Source organism: Haliotis rubra, unplaced genomic scaffold (genome assembly GCF_003918875.1).
Source record: "Haliotis rubra isolate DU_JTF1 unplaced genomic scaffold, ASM391887v1 Scf709, whole genome shotgun sequence".
NCBI lineage: Eukaryota > Metazoa > Mollusca > Gastropoda > Lepetellida > Haliotidae > Haliotis > Haliotis rubra.
Window position 1 is genome coordinate 261,007 of NW_025767423.1, and position 19,626 is coordinate 280,632.

At 41.7% G+C, this 19,626-nt stretch overlaps 2 protein-coding genes and 1 long non-coding RNA gene across 7 annotated transcripts in view; 1 reads left to right on the plus strand and 2 right to left on the minus strand.

Annotated features, from left to right (window-relative positions):
• LOC124259067 (mRNA export factor GLE1-like) overlaps nt 1-19,626 on the minus strand; it is a 447,176-nt gene that overhangs the window by 233,330 nt on the left and 194,220 nt on the right. The gene's annotated exons all lie outside the window — the stretch shown is intronic.
• Nucleotides 2,321-14,920, minus strand: LOC124259064 (lysophospholipase D GDPD1-like). The gene is made up of 10 exons (XM_046693146.1): nt 14,554-14,920; nt 12,852-12,894; nt 9,711-9,843; nt 8,172-8,217; nt 7,827-7,951; nt 6,277-6,366; nt 5,073-5,206; nt 4,413-4,472; nt 4,157-4,208; nt 2,321-2,951 (listed from the first exon to the last, which is right to left on the minus strand). The coding sequence occupies exons 1-10, from the start codon at nt 14,732-14,734 to the stop codon at nt 2,805-2,807; spliced, it is 1,011 nt and encodes a 336-aa protein (XP_046549102.1). The 5' UTR covers nt 14,735-14,920; the 3' UTR covers nt 2,321-2,804.
• On the plus strand, nt 16,572-16,939 carry LOC124259071. Its single transcript, XR_006893748.1, has 3 exons — nt 16,572-16,647; nt 16,711-16,750; nt 16,821-16,939. It is a non-coding gene; the product is annotated as an uncharacterized LOC124259071 (long non-coding RNA).

Below are 19,626 nucleotides of genomic sequence, written 5' to 3' on the forward strand. Positions count from 1 at the left end.
AGAGAGAGTTATATGATCATATAAGAGAGTTATATGATCATACAAGAGAGTTATATCATATAAGAGAGAGTTATATGATCATAGAAGAGTATAGAGAGTTATATGATCATACAAGAGAGAGTTATATGATCATATAAGAGAGAGGTGATATGATCATACAAGAGAGAGTTATATGATCATAAGAGAGAGTTATATGATCATATAAGAGAGAGTTATATGATCATACAAGAGAGAGTTATATATGATCATACAAGAGAGAGTTATATGATCATACAAGAGAGTTATATGAGTTATAATGATCATATATGATCATACAAGAGAGAGTTATATGATCATATAAGAGAGAGTTATATGATCATATAAGAGAGAGTTATATGATCATACAAGAGAGAGATCATATAACAGAGAGTTATATGATCATACAAGAGAGAGATTATATGATCATACGAGAGAGAGTTATATGATCATACAAGAGAGAGTTATATGATCATATAAGAGAGAATTATATGATCATACAAGAGAGAGTTATATGATCATACAAGAGAGAGTTATATGATCATACAAGAGAGAGTTATATGATCATACAAGAGAGAGTTATATGATCATACAAGAGAGAGTTATATGATCATATAAGAGAGAGTTATATGATCATACAAGAGAGAGTTATATGATCATATAAAGAGAGAGTTATATGATCATACAAGAGAGAGTTATATGATCATACAAGAGAGAGTTATATGATCATACAAGAGAGTTATATGATCATATAAGAGAGAAGTATTATATGATCATACAAGAGAGAGTTATATGATCATAAAGAGAGTTATATGATCATACAAGAGAGAGTTATATGATCATATAAGAGAGAGATATATGATCATACAAGAGAGAGTTATATGATCATACAATAAGAGTTATATATGATACATATAAGAGTTATATGATCATATAAGAGAGAGTTATATGATAAGAGAGAGTTATATGATCATATAAGAGAGAGTTATATGTTATATGATCATATAAGAGAGAGTTATATGATCATATAAGAGAGAGTTATATGATCAAGATCATATAAGAGAGCTATGATCATATTAAGAGAGTTATATGATCATACAAGAGAGAAAGTTATATGATCATATAAGAGAGAGTTATATGATCATATAAGAGAGAGTTATATGATCATATAAGAGAGAGTTATATGATCATACAAGAGAGAGTTATATGATCATATAAGAGAGAGTTATATGATCATACAAGAGAGAGTTATATGATCATATGATCAAAGAGAGTTAGATTATATGATCATATCATAGAGAGAGTTATATGATCATATAAGAGAGAGTTATATGATCATACAAGAGAGAGTTATATGATCATACAAGAGAGAGTTATATGATCATACAAGAGACAGTTATATGATCAAACAAGAGAGAGTTATATGATCATACAAGAGAAAGTTATATGATCATACAAGAGAGAGTTATATGATCATACAAGAGAGTTATATGATCACACAAGAGAGAGTTATATGACCATACAAGAGAGAGTTATATGATCATATAAGTGCCCCTGTTTTAAGTGGTCATACAATGGATCACAATTCATCTAGCTCACTGGTTACAGTTGTTATGTGTTTTTTGCGCTTACTAAGTGTATTTTTGTAACGTACAATGTGATTGATACAATATCAAGTCCGTACCAGGTCGCCAAACTTTTCCAGCGGCCGATCCTCGGTTTTCAGATTTCTGAGTCATAAACACATGGTAACGATATAATCGGAATCGTGCAATGGACGAGATATTATAGAACCGGATTTAAAGCCATATTTGCAAACAATTTATTGGGCACTTACTCAATACAAGGTACTTATTGCTTAAACAATTAGTTACTTTCATTCCCATCTTAGAACACTGTTTGGTACACTCACCAGCTGGGTGAAGACATTTTCATTTCACTTGGAAGTTCAACGAGAACACAACCAGAACATACACGTGCAGCACGTACTGGACATTTGTTACTTTAGTGAAAACACCGAGCAGTAGAGACGACAGACCAAGGATCGTAACCAAGATTCGAACCCAGGACTATCTGATCCTGACAAAGGGTTAGGTTTGAACCAGCTGGTCGCCCATCTGTAAGTGAACTACTACACCCTTGTTTGGTCTTCAGTTCTACCTAGACTGCTCTGACATCACACACAGTATGTGCTGAAGACTCGCAAAAAGCCCAGTGAACTATTTCAGCTCAGCAGGACATTTTACGTGTAGCGTATGCAGCTTGTCGCGCTACAGATGTCAAAGAAACAGACTTCATTACAAACTTTCACGTATGTAATTTTATATATTTGCAGAATACAAAACTACCAATGTTACTGACTATAGAATATCGTGGTACAATACAATAACAGTTATAGGCTGAATATGGAATACGAACTGAGCAAAGGTGTATCATGGTACAGTCGCTCAACACGTCATGTATCATGGTACAGTCGCTCAACACGTCATGTATCATGGTACAGTCGCTCAACATGTCGTGTATCATGGTACAGTCGCTCAACACGTCATGTATCATGGTACAGAGCAATGTGATCCTATGGTACAAAAGTTCCTAGCGCATATTAAGAGTCACTGCAGTGTATCTCAGAAATGGTGTCAAGTCCCTGATATCCAGTATCTCAGAGGAGTCAATATGATCCATAATATACCATCTCATATACAGTATCTCAGAGAGGCCAAAAGATACAAGATACAATGTCTAAGAAAAGCCATTGATTCATGACACAACATCACAGATGGTCCACGGTTCTACTCCATCTCACGGTCCTTCTTCTCGGCGTCCAGTCGGTCCAAGTGGTCCTTCAGTCGGGAGGGGAAGTCGGTGATGACGCCGGTCGCCCCCAGCTGGAACGCGCGGTCAAACTCATGCGGTTCATTCAGACAGTAGACGTATGTCTGAAATAGAACAAGGTGTCTGTTCAGAACAGAACTACAGAAGCAAGTGTCCCGAGTTGGTTAAGGTTTTGGGATATTGTCTCTTCAAACACAGAAGTCCATCATTGGGCCCACCACACTTTATTTGTGGTCTAAATATGCAATTACATGATAGTACAGCAGCGGTCAGACATCACAGAGGCGATCGACAGCCCACCTGTCTAGCCGCTGTCCGAGGGTCAAGTCCTCTTACAACACGAATGCAATATCTATATAATACTGACTATCAGGCAGCCTGTACTGTATCACGATACATGTATGGTCATCCCTTCAGCACCCCATCCACAATGTCCAGCACCGGCCATCCACAAACTTCCGTCATGGCTATATTCCATGATAAAAGCCATATCATTTTATTGACCGCCAAAGTGCCTACGATAACAGAGTGTAGTATATGTGTATAACGTCGCATATTTGAACCTTGTAGTATTGTGTCTAACGTCGCCTTGAATCTTGGTACTTTGCGACTTGGTAACATATCTGGAGGTGATGTAGGTCTGTACCATCCTGAACAGACCGAGACTCACAACCGAATGGAATTTGGATTCGAAAAGATGACAATGGTTTAAGGGACGCACAAAGATAACATTCCGTAGAGTCACGAGATGTCCCGAATGTCCATCGAGAAAACGAGCATCAAGGAATGGTTTCTCCAGTGTCAACAAAGGTTGTGTAAATGTATTTTCGGAATGGTACCGAATGTACCAGCGTTGTGGGTTTTTTGTGGTTTTTCTTATTTGTTGTTGGTTTCGGGGTTTTTTTTTGGTTTGTTTTGGGGTTTTTTTTGTGTGGGGGTGGGTTTTGATGTTTAAGGCCGCACTTGGCAATATTCCAGCTACATGCGGCGTTCTGTAAATAATCGAGTCTGGAACAGACAAAGCAGTGATCATCTGCATGAGCATCAATCTGCGCGATTAGGATACAATAACATGTGTCAACCAGGTCAGCGAGCCTGACCACCCGATCCCGTTAGTCGCCTCTGACGACAAGCATGGGTTTGCTGACGGCCAATTCTAACCCAGATCTTCACGGGTCTGTACCAGTGTTGATATATATGCTACTACTCACCGGTATCCCTCTGGCCTTGAGATGCTACTACTCACCGGATCTTCACGGGTCTGTACTACTCACCGGTATCCCTCTGGCCTTGAGATGCTACTACTCACCGGTATCCCTCTGGCCTTGAGATGCTTGAACAATCCACTGCTCATCATCAGTCTGAAAGAGAGAGCGGATGAGTCACGACCAAACACCGTCTTCAGCTTATCTAGGCTCCGGTTGAGTGACTATTGCTTCATTGAACCGTGACAGTCAGTGCGCCAACTCTAGCGCCCCCTGGTGGTATCACAACACACATTGTCGTCACTGACGCCGTCATGAGAGAGAAAACCTACACACAGCAGCGTCAAGTCACTCACTTACTTGTCAATGATCCATGTTTTCCAGCCCCGCAGGTACCCCACCTGGAAGCCGCGCTGGGGGCTGCAACAGTAACAACAGATACACACACGGGTACTACTACAGCAATAATAATGACGACGACGAAGCCGACCACGATGATGATAATGACAATGGCGATGATGATGATGATGACGACGACGATAACGGTGATGACGACGACGACGATGATGATCCTGATGATGACGACGATGACGATGATAACGGTGATGACGACGACGACGATGATCGTGATGACGACGACGACGATGGTGGTGGTGATGATGACAATGGCGATGATGATGATGGTGATGATGACGACTATGATGATGATCGTGATGACGACGACGATGATGATGATCGTGATGATCGATGGTGTAGGTGGTGATCATGTTATGATTTTACAACTGTAAATATTATACTTATTTGATAAAAGGTTTTCGTTCGGTCACCTGCACAGTAAAATATTAACTGGAATCATGTCAAGTAGACTATCTAACTACGAGGTATTTCAATCGTACTACTTTACCCATTTCTGCTTTGACAAATTATTATTAAAGTTGAACTTAGTATATACGAAGACGTCTAACAATCTCCCGGGGGTTTCCGGACTAGGGGGGCTGATCAAGCTACACACAGACTCACTCCAGCATCAGTAGCGGCATGGGGGTGAGGAACACCGTCTCCCTGATAGGCGTGAAGGGTAGGAGACCCAGGTAGAACAGCACAAGGAACAGATAGCGCCGGTGACGGTTCACCCACAACGGGATGAAGGGGTTCTGGAAATATAAACCCCTAATGATGTCATCAAGAAACTGTATCGAGCTTCATTACCCTCCTGGTAACGTTTTATAAGATGTGGGTTAGAATGGAGGCCCTAGGTCTTCACACTTGACCTATACCGGTCGTAGGGAGGCTCCTAACGGGGTCAAGATGCAGGCCAATGTATCCCAGTTGTATACATCGGTGCTCGTACTGTCAATCACTTGATTGTCTGGCCAGATGGTTTACAGACCGATACCATATAGCGGCCCGGGTATTGCTGCGCGGCGAAAAACATCAAAGAAAATACTTTAGAATGAATGTTTTATCCCGAAGTCGAAAGCGGGCGGTGGGTTAACCGAGTGGTCAAAGCGTTCGCTCGTCACGCCGAAGACCCGGGTTCGATTCCCCACATGGATACAATGTGTGAAGCCAATTTCTGGTGTCCCCCGCAGTAATATTGCTGGAATATTGCTAAAAACGGAGTAAAACCAAAGTCACTCACTCCCGAAGTCGAAACACTGACACTGGGATTTAAATTAGAATTCAACATGAACATAAGACTGGCACAAACAGGGTTAATTCTTGGAGTATTTTCACGACAACCATTGAGTGCAGATTACGAAAGGGAAACTTGTTAATTCTTCTCCGCTGTGTTGATGAGATAAAAGGAATTGAATGGGTGGATATGAAAACATGTGGGACGGAAATTAAAAGGCTAACAGCACTCTAACAAAGTTTGCGAATTAGGGAAACAGTTAATGTGTTTATCTCGACTGTTGGAGGTGTGTTCAGCACTTATCGGCATCTGGTGATCACGCAGGCTATTTAAATAGGCGCCGGCTAGACAAATCACAGTTGGGGAATGGTTGCCTGTAATAATCACAGCCATATAGTGATCTTACATATCTTTAATATACTGAAACCCAAAGGGGAGCCCAGAACAAGTCTCTTTTTCAGAGATAAGGCAGTCTTGACTTGTCCAATCATTCTAGATTGGAGTTGGATGTCTAAACGTATTCTCAAGCATCTGGGAAACGGACAAGCTCTGAACACGAGGTACTGGTGACTGGACGGAAACACAGACCTTGTTGTAGAGGGCGTTGATCAGCTTAGTGTTGTGGCTCCCCCAGGCGGTCGTCGTCTCACGTTTATGTTTCACAACCAGCTTGGCGATCTGAGTAGAGGAAATGACGTCCCAATATACACAAGACGTCATATCTGTCACATCTATGACGTCATATCTGTCATATCTAGCACGTCATACTTGTCACATCTAGGACGTCATTTCTGCCATATATATAGGACGTCATATCTATCATATATAGGACGTCATATCTGTCACATCTAGGACGTCATATCTGTCATCTAGAACGTCATATTTGTCATACCTAGAACGTCATATCTGTCATATCTAGGATAATAATAATAATCATAATGGAAATTTATATAGCGCTAAATCCAACCACTAAGCTGGTGCTCAAAGCGCTACAAAATAATAATAATGTTTGAATAGTGCAATGAATAGAGTTAATAGTGCAATGAAAAGAGATGCGTTTTAAGATGTGATTTGAACGCAGCAACAGATGGGGACAGTTTTAAGGCGAGGAGGTGGAGGTGGGTTAGTCCAGTGGTCAAACTACCCGCCTCTCACGTTGAGGATCTATGTTCGATTCCTCACATGGGTACAATAAGTGAAGCTCATTTCTGGAGATATGGTTGGATATTTTAAAAAAGGCGCAAACGACATACTTACACGCCTAGGATAGACCGACGGTAGCACTTGCATTCAAATTACCTGATTTCCGGATTGCTTCCATAGAAACATAGCATCGGTGTTCGGAATCAGATAGTAATGTTGGGTTTTATATATTAAACGCATGACTAAAGGCAGAGTGCTTCGGGTGATAGTATAATATAGGGAAAGCAAGGATATAAAATGAATGAAATCTATACATACACGCACACGCACACGCACACGCACACGCACGAGCACATGCGCTTATATACACACAGATGCACTACACACATACATACACAAACTCAGATTCATACACACATAAACTCATATTATATACACACACACGTTTACAACAGGTAGAACGTCGAAGTATGGCATACACGTGGAGGTCATGTAGCTACATTATTACGGTCTTAGGTTCAGTGTGCACTCAAATATCATTCTGAACTCCCCGGGGAGTATACAACAGTATCTAACGTTTAGTGTAGGTGGAGAAAGGCTTTCCTATGACTGGTCCAGGTATTGACTGAGGTAAGTTTTATTCTTGGTTGGCTAGACTGACTGACTGACTGAGTTTAGTTTTACGCCGCTTTTAGCAATATTCCAGCAATATCACGGCGGGGGACACCAGAAATGGGCTTAACACATTGTGCCCATGTGGGGAATCGAACCCGGGCCTTCGGCGTGACGAGCCAACGCTTTAACCATCAGGCTACCCCACCGCCCCTGGTTGGCTAGAGGGAGTTAATAAACAATATATGTTTAGCCTGCTCAAGGTGCGAGAATTGGTAAAATGGAAATATGAAGTAAAAAGCCTTTCTTCATGGTACATATAAATTAGAATAAAATTCTTGGTTGGGTGTCATGATAAAACAAAAACACTTATTGCAACTCACCCCGTCAATCAACGCGTGATCCACATCGTCACATTTTACGTTGATGAATACGGCGGATTTAGGAAACCTCTCAAATATTTCACTAAGAGTTGGAATGGGTTCCGGCCGTCCCCGGGATGCGAATCCTGTCACAGACATTGTAGGTCATGTTAGATATTTCTATTTTCATATATGAAAAGCAAAAATCAATTACTAAATAAAATAGTCTCAGTTTATATATTAAGTCCGGTGTTTGTTAATGTTCTTCAAGGCAAGACTCCATTTAACACCTCGTCCTGTGTCGACCTGATGGACAGGGAGGCTGTGTGAGCAGAGCTGGTCACTCGCGTGGAAACAGTGGCTCACCTTTCTGATACCGCAGGAAGAAGGGAGGCCTGAGCCACGGCAGTACCTGTAACGGTAAACTGACGCTCAAATACCGACACACACACACACACACACACGCACGCACGCACGCACGCACGCACGCACGCACGAACACACACACATTTATATATATACACACTTTTGACAAATCCACCGTTCATGCTAACAGTGATTAATTAATCATCACGTTATATGACAAGTTTTTGTAGCTCAAATAGTCATCTTCTGTGCGCCCAGAGTGCGGCGTTAAAATAAACTCACTCACCTACTTCTGGGTGCCAACGTGAATAATAGATAACATGTTATACATTTGTAGCGACCATTAAAGTAAGTTCATAATCCTGTGCTGGAATTCGATCAATGGCCCTTCTGATCCGCAGTCGGACGCCTTGTCCATATGACCAAAGAGAATAATCCCGTAAGCATCATACAGATGGCATCCTTACCTTGCCGATTTCGGATCAGGTCCGTGGTTCGAATCCCAGTACGGGACTCGGAACTTTATGACCGCTTCACATTTATTATCAACACTTTTTCTAACCCAATCTTAGATATAATAATTCTATAAGACATATGAAATGCCCAATGAGAGCCACTGATTGCTATATATCCCTGACACCCACAGTTGTGTACTTTGTTGAGATATTTTGCATAGTCCAGGTAATCCGAGTGCTGTCACCCCAAATACATACTTGTGATAAAGACTTAGTCATTAACTGAGCATCAGGTGAATGACGCCACATTCACAAGTGTAGAGCTTATAGGGTAAACATGGAGAGGAGTAGTAATCTTGCTTGGATGCCGTTTGTCTGGAAAAGTATATATGAGTCGTGGCTGTTTTGAGTACAATAGGTGAACTTCACTGAAGCGAAAGTAATACATACATGCATTTGTCTTATACTGAAGTACATAATCACACATATTCATTGGCAAATAAATTTACGAATATACGAATTTGCAAGGTGAAAGGTTTTATGTAAGTACAATCAGATTAGATATGAGAATTCAAGGGGTTCCGTGGTTTTCCACGAGGCACTCCAGTTTGGCTGGGTAGCAGGTGATAATAGGCATCCGCAGAATACGTCAGTTCATGGCGCCTACTGGACGACGAACAGGTGGGCGTTTTGTTTTCCTTTCAAGTGTTTTATGATTTATGTATAATTTATGTATAATTTATGTATAATTTATGTATAATTTCACTATTATTTCACTAAATAACCTATTGCTGCTTCAGTTTTCTGCTCGTCCACAAAACGCATGTGAAGAATGGGCTGTGAATTCCCGGTTGATATTCAACTACGCAGCTATAGCATGCGTTTAAAACGAACAGCAATTTTCACCTTCAAAAGAATTCATTGGTTTCTATGGGAACGGCATATCGTCCTGCATGAATGAAATTAACTGTGCCTTATCCTCGTGCACTAACAGGTAATATGTTATATTCTAAGAAAAATGGAGAAATAGATATATATCTAACACGTGACAAGGATGTATGTGTATGTTGACAAGCGAACCTACCCTGTATAATGAGTCTGTTATTTTCCATGGGGTGCCACAACACCGCTTCAAAGTCTCGTCTGGGTAAACGATAATCTCACCATCTCTCGTCCTCCTGACAGTGAAGAAGAAGTCTGCTCCGAGCGAGGAAGAACTGTCACAGATCAAAATTACATTGCAGTGTGAGATGGAACTAATATATATATATACATAAACTAGCGGTGTGTTCTGCCAAAAACCTTGCGCTCCTTGAATGAACACTAATCAATACCTTCTGTCTGTCATGTCAGCTCGTAAACCAGGTGCATATATACCCTATGTTCTGTACGGCTAAAATATCTGACATGGCTGCTGGGTATTGTACGGGAAAAGTTGATCTGGCATAGGTGCTGGGTATTGTACGGCTAAAGTTGATCTGACATAGGTGCTGGGTATTGTATGGCTAAAGTTGATCTGACATGGGTGCTGGATATTGTACGGTTAAAGTTGATCAGACATGGGTGCTGGGTATTGTACGGGAAAAGTTGATCAGACATGGGTGCTGGGTATTGTACGGGAAAAGTTGATCTGACATGGGTGCTGGGTATTGTACGGCTAAAGTTGATCTGACATCGGTGCTGGGTATTGTATGGCTAAAGTTGATCTGACATGGGTGCTGGGTATTGTACGGTTAAAGTTGATCTGACATGGGTGCTGGGTATTGTATGGCTAAAGTTGATCAGACATGGGTGCTGGGTATTGTACGGGAAAAGTTGATCTGACATGGGTGCTGGGTATTGTACGGCTAAAGTTGATCTGACATCGGTGCTGGGTATTGTATGGCTAAAGTTGATCTGACATGGGTGCTGGGTATTGTACGGTTAAAGTTGATCTGACATGATGCTGACATGTAGTTAAAGCTGATCAGACATTGTATGGTACGGGAAAAGTTGATCTGACATCGGTGCTGGGTATTGTACGGCTAAAGTTGATCTGACATCGGTGCTGGGTATTGTATGGCTAAAGTTGATCTGACACGTGGGTGCTGGGTATTGTACGGCGTTAAAGTTGATCTGACGTGAGTGCTGGGTATTTGTGCTGGGTATTGTAAAGTTGATCTGACGTGGGTGCTGGGTATTGTACTGGCGAAAGTTGATCTGACGTGGCTGCGGCGAAAGTTGATCTGACGTGGGTGGGTGCTGAAAGGTCTGATTGTATGGCAAAAGTTGATCTGACGTGGCTGCTGGGTATTGTACGGCGAAAGTTGATCTGACGTGGGTGCTGCGTATTGTACGGCGAAAGTTGATCTGACGTGGGTGCTGGGTATTGTATGGCAAAAGTTGATCTGACGTGGGTGCTGGGTATTGTACGGCGAAAGTTGATCTGACGTGGGTGCTGGGTATTGTATGGCGAAAGTTGATCTGACATGGGTGCTGGGTATTGTACGGGAAAAGTTGATCTGACATGGGTGCTGGGTATTATATGGCGAAAGTTGATCTGACATGGGTGCTGGGTATTATATGGCGAAAGATGATCTGACATGGGTGCTGGGTACTATACGGGAAAATTTGATCTGACATGGGTGCTGGGTATTATATGGCGAAAGTTGATCTGACATGGGTGCTGGGTATTGTATGGCGAAAGTTGATCTGACATGGGTGCTGGGTATTGTATGGCAAAAGTTGATCTGACATGGGTGCTGGGTATTGTATGGCAAAAGTTGATCTGACATGGGTGCTGGGTATTGAAACACACATCCTTCCAAATGAGAGTAAACATCCCAACACCACGTGGAATGGCATCAAGTGGACTGACTCAGTGTATAATGTGAGGTCCATCTGGGTTTAATGAATGTCCCAGTGAACATTGATGCAATATATAAGCGACGCCCATGTTTGCACCAGCGTAACCTGGTGCTGGATTTATACTGCACGTGCTCTAAGATGCCGCAGTTTACCATGGTCTCCCAACTCAGACACATTAAGCATAACCCCAACCGTCTTTGTTTTATACCCTTGATGACGAGCACCAGGCAGGGAAACAACAAGTTTCGTCATTTCAAGTCTTTCGATACCACCCCAGCCAGGAATCGAACCATCTACGTTCTGCTCTCCGGACAGTCCCTGTATCCACCTCGGTATTCTGGATAACGGCATCTCAGGGGAAATTGAGGGCGCCCGGTTAAGGAATCACATGAACAATATCTCTTTGTTAAGACTAGTAAGTGAGTGAGTGAGTGAGTTAACTCTTACGCCGCACTCAGCAATATTCCAGTTATATGTAAATAATCGAGTCTGGACCAGACAATCCAGTGTTCAACAGCATGAACATCGATCTGTGCAATTGGGAACCGATGACATGTGCCTACCAAGTGAGCGAGCCTGACCACCCGATCCCGTTAGTCGCCTCTTACGACAAGCATAGTCGCTATTTGTAGCAAGCATGGGTTGCTGAAGACCTATTCTACCTCGGATCTAACCACACGTCTTTCATTTTCTTAAGATTAACCACACGCCTTTTATATGTAATGATTAAAAGAGTACAAAAACAAAAGTTTACTCGTTCTTTAAGTGTAAGCGTTCTCAAGAGTTTCCGTCCGGAATGTGGGGTTTCCGGATTAATGAGGGTCAGTGTGTATAAGAAGGAGGCGATAAACGACGTATCAAAGACGGTGAATAGACTACTACTGTCACGTTCTGTCAGCAACTTCCCCAAAGAACCATGTTTGGTTTGTCACTGTGGACACACACACCCCACGTGTAAACACAGACATACACTACCGGACAAGCGCAAGTGCACACCCATGATTTTATAAATTAATGGTTGCTTCGACTGAAAAAAAACACAAAGAAAGGGTCACTCGATGCTGTTGTACTTAATACAGGTATCACAACTGTATTTTGGGAAAGGTGTTTCGAGAACTGGTTTCAGATTCATCACATTCCATTATATACTCATGGAAACAAATAAGGGAACTCGTGAAAGTACAAGTGTTCCTTTATTCTTTTTCAGTTTCTTCACAAGGTATGTATTGAACTGTGAATGAAATTCTGGAAATAAATAAAGGAACACTTGTACTTTCATGTGTTCCCTTATTCGTTTCTATGAGTATATTTTGGTGAAATCCAGCATTAAGTGCGTGTTTGATCTTTCCTAGAAGTTTATTAAAAGCACTGTACTTACTGTTTGAAAGCAGAGAGGGACCCCTCCAGAGCCTCACCACCTCCTGAGGAGAAACAGAGGGATGAGACTCGGTTATCCAGCCTGATAGTGATTAGATATCAAAAATACTTCCAAGACGGCTCTATGTTTAGTACGGGAGAATGTGATAGTGGTTGAGCAGCCTAACCCCAGGACAAGGGCTCCTAGTGCTGATGGACCAATGGAGTATAACAGTGTGAATCTGGGGTTTGAACCACGACCTGCTGCTGTTGGTGTTGATGGAGTTAGCGCTGGTGTTGATGTTGGTGCATTCGTAACTACTCGTGTCATTCCGGCAAGCCGGATGGTGACTCGTACCTCTCTCGTGTCCATGTTGACGACTGGGCCTTGTCTTAGCGCAAACGGGCACAGAGATGAAAATAGTCTAGGACTATTTCCCAGGAAAGATAACTCTGAATTTCCAGACATGGCTACTCCAAGAAATGTATAATACAACACGAAAGTCACTTTAAGTAAGTTTCTTATGTGGTTAACAAATATCACTAACAAGATAATTTTATAACCACGGAAACAATAACAAAACTCGCTAATCGCAAAGAAAGTATTTGACCTCATTTCACTTTTTGCCACGCGCGATTTGATTGGCTTGCCACGGTTCTTGGCAATAATGACGTACTATACAGGTACGAGTCTTCTTGTAGCATTCGTAACTACTCGTGACATTCCGGCAAGCCGGATGGCGTCTTGTAGGCCACGGAAAGAGGCGAGTAGTTACCAACGGATGGTGTTGGTGTTGGTGTCTTGAGATGACGAGAAGTTAGACAGCAGTCACTGAATATTTTCTGCCTGTGTCATTTCACGAATACATCGTTTACTAGATATCAACTTCGTCACTTCTATATGCCTTCCAAAGAACTCAATACATCGGCTGTCCTTATACATGTATTTCAATCATCCGAATACGCATAAGAAAATCTTCTTCACGGTGTATTCACAGTGTATTCACGTCACATCCGCTGTTGTCATCAAACGTCAGTCACGTGACCGCTACACGTGGCATACATAGACAATGTCTCCATTAAGTCAGCGGCAACCTGCGCCAGCTGCATGGAGAATAATGTCGGACTTGAACAAAAAACATTGATAATGTAATATTTTCACCATTTCACCATATATTGTCACCAAGAGCCATTAGTTGATTGATTACCGTATTATATTCACACATGTAGTGTAATACTGAAGGGACCCCATTCCGCTGACATGAGCCACAATGTCGTGTCGTGCAACAGATATCACACTTTTCAAACTTGACAGGGGACATATCATGTGATATGGATAGTTTCTAGCTTGTAACACACAGTAAACCGTTTGTTCCGAAACTGTATACCTTAAGATACTTTCTACAATGAGAGACACAGATGCTAGGATCCAGAAACTATTTCCTTATCATTTGATGACTGAGGGAGGAAATAGTTTATAAATGTAACTTTTGCATGCGTCACCTGAGAACCGCGACATCGTTGCACAGAAACATAAGCAATATTTTGCACTTCATTCAAATAACCCAAATGTAAGACATCGTCATTCACGTACACAAACCCATATCTATCAAGACACCCCAGGTGTTCTGTTACCTAGAGACTTGAAAATTTACTGTTAAATGTTGATTAATTTGATGATGTAAAAGAACTGACGTTATGGTGAAGAAGGAGACTCAGGTTACCTCCCCTGAAACTGCAGACTCTTCCCCGAAACTTCCCAAGGGACTTCCGCTTGTGACATACGTTGGGGTAGAGGCTGCAGGCGACAGACAACACCACGAAACACAGGAAGAAGAATCCAGTAACAGACACAATACACACAGTCACCAGCAACCCGGTGTCGTCTGCCAGGTTGGCCGCCATCTTGGATTACGCCATTGTTCACAACCAAATCAACAGCAGCGGCAGGCAACCAAAAATGTGTGGGCTCCTGATGAAACTCTGATCATCTGTACGTTGCTATTCAGTCAGTTTGTATTTGGGTCAAATATATTAGGTGTGCAGGGAATGATGAAGTTGGAAGCTGTCCCGAGCAGCTATGCACGTCACGTAACGACGCACGTGACAGACGTGATAAGACTGCTGGGAAATATATGTGGACATGCAGTGCATTCTGTTGTTGATATGGACTCTCCTATGGTTGGCGTTCGTGTGTTTTAGACTGATTCACGGTGCTAGCACACTGAGGTACCATGCATCACATAACGTAAATTCTAACGTCATTCCACTCAAACAAGTACACTGCATCTTCTGACGTCTCGGTATGACATGACCGAGATTATCGCACCATGGACCTTCCTCAGGCCAAGAGGCTCAGGAACACTCCATCCAGTCAGGTAATAACGCCAGCAGTGCACGAAGTGAAGGTCTGAGATTTCTTTTACTTCCTAAGACATCTGTGACCTGTACACACAGAGGCAGTTCTCCCTTTACAATATATGTACTGATGTGAACGGCCACGTGACGACGTGGCCCACTGATGGATAGACGAAGAACATGAACTAAACATGCAAAGCTTCACCTAACCACTGCAGGTCCTTGCAAGGTAAAGGATCCTCCCAAAGTAATGCCCACGTTAGGAAATGGCGACTTTTTCAACAGAGTAATGTTTAGGACTGACTGACTGAGTTTGGTTTTACGCCGTTTTTAGCAATATTCCAGCAACATCACGGCGGGGGACACCAGAAATGAGTAATGTTTAGGAAAGGAAAAGGCAATGTGAGGAAAGATCAATATACTTTTGGTAATGACTTGTTTGTAGAGTAAAAACTTGAGCTTGAGTAGCCAACAACTGGTCTGAGCGTTCCCCTCTCGTCTTTCAGTTTGTGAATGTCACATTCCTATGGTATGAGCAAGGAGACGTGGATGAGATGGCAAGCTGTCCACCTATCATGTCACCACAGACAACCAGCACAACTGGCACGGTTGTTGTTGCTTTGTTGTTTAACGCTGCACCTTAACTTGTATATGGCAGCATCTGTAATTAATTGAGTCCAGACAATCCAGTGACCAACAGCATGAGCATCAATCTGCACAACTAGGATACGATGACATGTGTCAACCAATTTAGCGAGCCTGACCGACCACCCGATCCCGTCTATTTGCATCTTACGACAAGCATGGGTTGCTGAAGACTAATTCTAACCCGGATCTTCCCGTACAGCTGGCAAGGAACTAAACCCAGTATTGATGTTGATGTAGCTAAAACTACAAGACAAATGACAAACTCACAACACCTTTATCAAGGTAGAAACGTTTACAAATACAAGTAATTACATCGAAACCATAAAGCAAGAAGTCACAAATAATAAAACATACACCTGGGTTATACAGAGAGGTTATACACTTGGGTTATACAGCACAGTGTACATAACACATGTTGTAATGCAATACAAACGACACAATACATTGTGCACACTCTCATGAAACTTGGTAATGAAACCCTGATAATCCAGACTAGCGTTTCCAGTGATAACATCCAAACATCTGGATAACTGAATCCTTGGAAGGTAGTAAGATCAATTTTGTATAACAAAGTGTACCACATGGTAAGTGGTGATTCTCAGAATACCAACATCCGTACCCAACACTAGACACCTGGTGCCATTGTATCTAGGTTTGTCAGCCCAAGACTGACAGGGTGTCATTGTATCTAGGTTTGTCAGCCCAAGACTGACAGGGTGTCATTGTATCTAGGTTTGTCAGCCCAAGACTGACAGGGTGTCATTGTATCTAGGTTTGTCAGCCCAAGACTGACAGGGTGTCATTGTATCTAGGTTTGTCAGCCCCCAAGACTAGGTTTGTCAGCCCAGGACTGACAGGGGTGTCACTGTATCTAGGTTTGTCAGCCCAAGACTGACAGGGTGTCATTGTATCTAGGTTTGTCAGCCCAAGACTGACAGGGTGTCATTTTGTCAGCCCAAGACTGACAGGGTGTCATTGTATCTAGGTTTGTCAGCCCAAGACTGACAGGGTGTCATTGTATCTAGGTTTGTCAGCCCAAGACTGACAGGGTGTCATTGTATCTAGGTTTGTCAGCCCAAGACTGACAGGGTGTCATTGTATCTAGGTTTGTCAGCCCAAGACTGACAGGGTGTCATTGTAACCAAGTTTGTCAGTGATATGGAACAGCAGATTCAACATTCCAATTTTCATTTTCAGTAATTGAAACTTTGATGATCCTATGTAAGATGTTCACTGAGTGAGTGAGTGAGTGAGTGAGTGAGTGAGTGAGTGAGTGAGTGAGTGAGTGAGTGAGATAGATGGGTTTAATACCACAGGGAACAGCACCTCAGTTTTATCCAAGCAAGTCAACTAATTTAAAGATGATGAACAAAGTGGGGAGTAGACAAGACTGCCTTGAGCTTGGGTTTGTGGTGACAAACCATCCCCCATAGTATTTGGGATTCAAACTCCAACCTAGGCCTCAAGGTCAGTGAGCATCAACAAAATTGTCGCACATACATACACTAACAGATATACAGGTGCCACACCTCAACATCCCGTACACTCAACTCTCCACGTAGAGGTCTACAATGATGTGTCTTTGTTTGAAGATCTAAGTGTGCTGTTTGTCAACACCGGTGGGTTTCTAGATATTCCTAACTTTAAAAAACATAATTTTTCTTGAATTATCATTTTCTAATTTTGATTAATAATAGGTGTATATCTTACACAAGGTTGTGTAAAGTATTTGGTTTCCTTCATTTCCCATATGACAAATACATCACTTTGAAAAGGAGGGAACATTTCAGGTGCCACTTTCATTTGGACCCCAATACTCACTAAAACATCACCTGGTACATCCTGACAGGAGTTTTTGTACACAGAACACTATTATTATTATCTCCAGTAATCGTTACGAGTAACATCTGTCAGTTGCCTAGGAACACAATCAGAGTTACTTGTGTGCTTGAGTACATCTGTACTTACTTGCAGGTCCACCATCCATCATTGAACCTGGCTGGATTTATCTCAAACCCAACATTTGAATTTTGTGATTTAAATTTTCAGTCATTGTGTGGAATGTTTTGAACGCAGGAAGGCTGTAACTCATATACCTAAAGCCACATAAGAAATTCAGCAACACATACAAAATATACAACACAAATTCTGTACATACAAACCAAATCTTATAAATAACAGTAAATGAAACCACACAAAATATATACACTAACAACGTAACCATGGCAACCATGGACAGCTAATATAAAACACAAAACTCATCTTCAAAGCTTCCATCATGATAACATTGTATGCTTCCAGTCACAACACAGTACCGTTTCCAAGGTAACTGCTCATGTCAATATAAAATGAATCAAATTTATCAGAAGTCTGCACTAACTATTGTAAATAGTTACTTAAGGTGAGCCCTTCCAAACATTAGTGGTGTTCAGATGATCGAAAATAATCGAAAATCGACTGAAAGAAGGATTTAAAATAATTATCGATTGTAAAAAACATATTTTCGATTAATAAGAATTTTGTTGTTTTAATATAACACACTTGAATGAAATAAACTAACCATGAAATTTGACGAATATTCACAAACATGCACTCAACAGCGTAAAGCTATGGGCGTTGTATCATAGTTTCATATTCCTCACAGGGCGGTGGGGTAGCCTAGTGGGTAAAGCATTGGCTCATCACGCCGCAGATTTGGGTTTGATTCCCCAGGTGGGTAAAATGTGTGAAGCCCATTTCTTCTGTCCCCCGCCGTGATGTTGCTGGAATATTGCTCTAAAAGTGGAGTAAAACCAAACTCACTCACTCACTCATATTCATCACTACAGTAAATATTACTGTAGCCTGTCTATGAATATATTTTACATCTATTGCATCACAGTACTAGTTATAAAAAACATTAACAAGAAAAAACCTGGGAAAAAACCCTTAAAATTGGTGATTACATTAAAAGTGTATATATTTCGATTATAATCGATAATCATTCACCACAAGTCCTCCGATAATCGATAGTGGATTTGGTTTCCGATTCCCAACACTACCAAACTTGTGACAAAACAGGGGGTTGTGTGTAAGAAGGATTGAGTATGGCTTTCATTGCATTTAGCAACATTCCAGCAATATCACAGCAAGGGACACCAGAAATGGGCTTCACACATTGTACCCATGTGGGGAATTGAACCCAGGTCTTCAGCGTGACGAGCTGACACTTTAACCATCAGGCTACCCCACCGCCCCAGTAACCAGCATGAGTGAGTAAATATTGCTTTCTGCCGCATCAGCAATATTGCTGCTTCTTGCTGGTAGAGTGAGTCCAGTTCTCCAAAGCCTGTAGTAGTACTCTTGTAATATCATGCAAGACAAACATAAAATCTCTTCACTCACAGTACCCTGAGCCATCACAGTAACACTCGTACCCTTAGACCAGTGAGACAGATGTTTCCCCGGGTCCTGTTTCACAAAACTCTCGTAAGCCAAAGATCTCGTAACTTTTCTCGTAGAATTCGTACCTCCTATACTGTAACATTGACATACGATAATCGTAGGGCTACGAGAGCTTTGTGAAGTGGGGCCCTGGATGGTACAACTACATACAACACAGGTAACACTGCTATAAACCATATACCTCTATGTCTTTCAGTGGCATTTAGAAGTTGTACATTGATGTCCAACATATATTTACGGATTAAACTTCTTTTTAATTTCTTTTTAATTAAGAAGTTTAATCCATAAAAATATCTTGGACATATACCTCTAAACAATCTGTCATTGGAAAACTGTTTTCTTGCACA

Excerpts from the sequence above, each read along its gene's own strand:
- LOC124259064 (XM_046693146.1), bottom strand. The coding sequence starts at position 14,734 with ATGGCGGCCAACCTGGCAGACGACACCGGGTTGCTGGTGACTGTGTGT. Across the intron at positions 12,895-14,553 it reads AGTCTGCAGTTTCAGGGGAG|GAGGTGGTGAGGCTCTGGAG; the intron begins GTAACCTGAGTC and ends GTTTCTCCTCAG. Across the intron at positions 4,209-4,412 it reads AAAACATGGATCATTGACAA|ACTGATGATGAGCAGTGGAT; the intron begins GTAAGTGAGTGA and ends TCTCTCTTTCAG.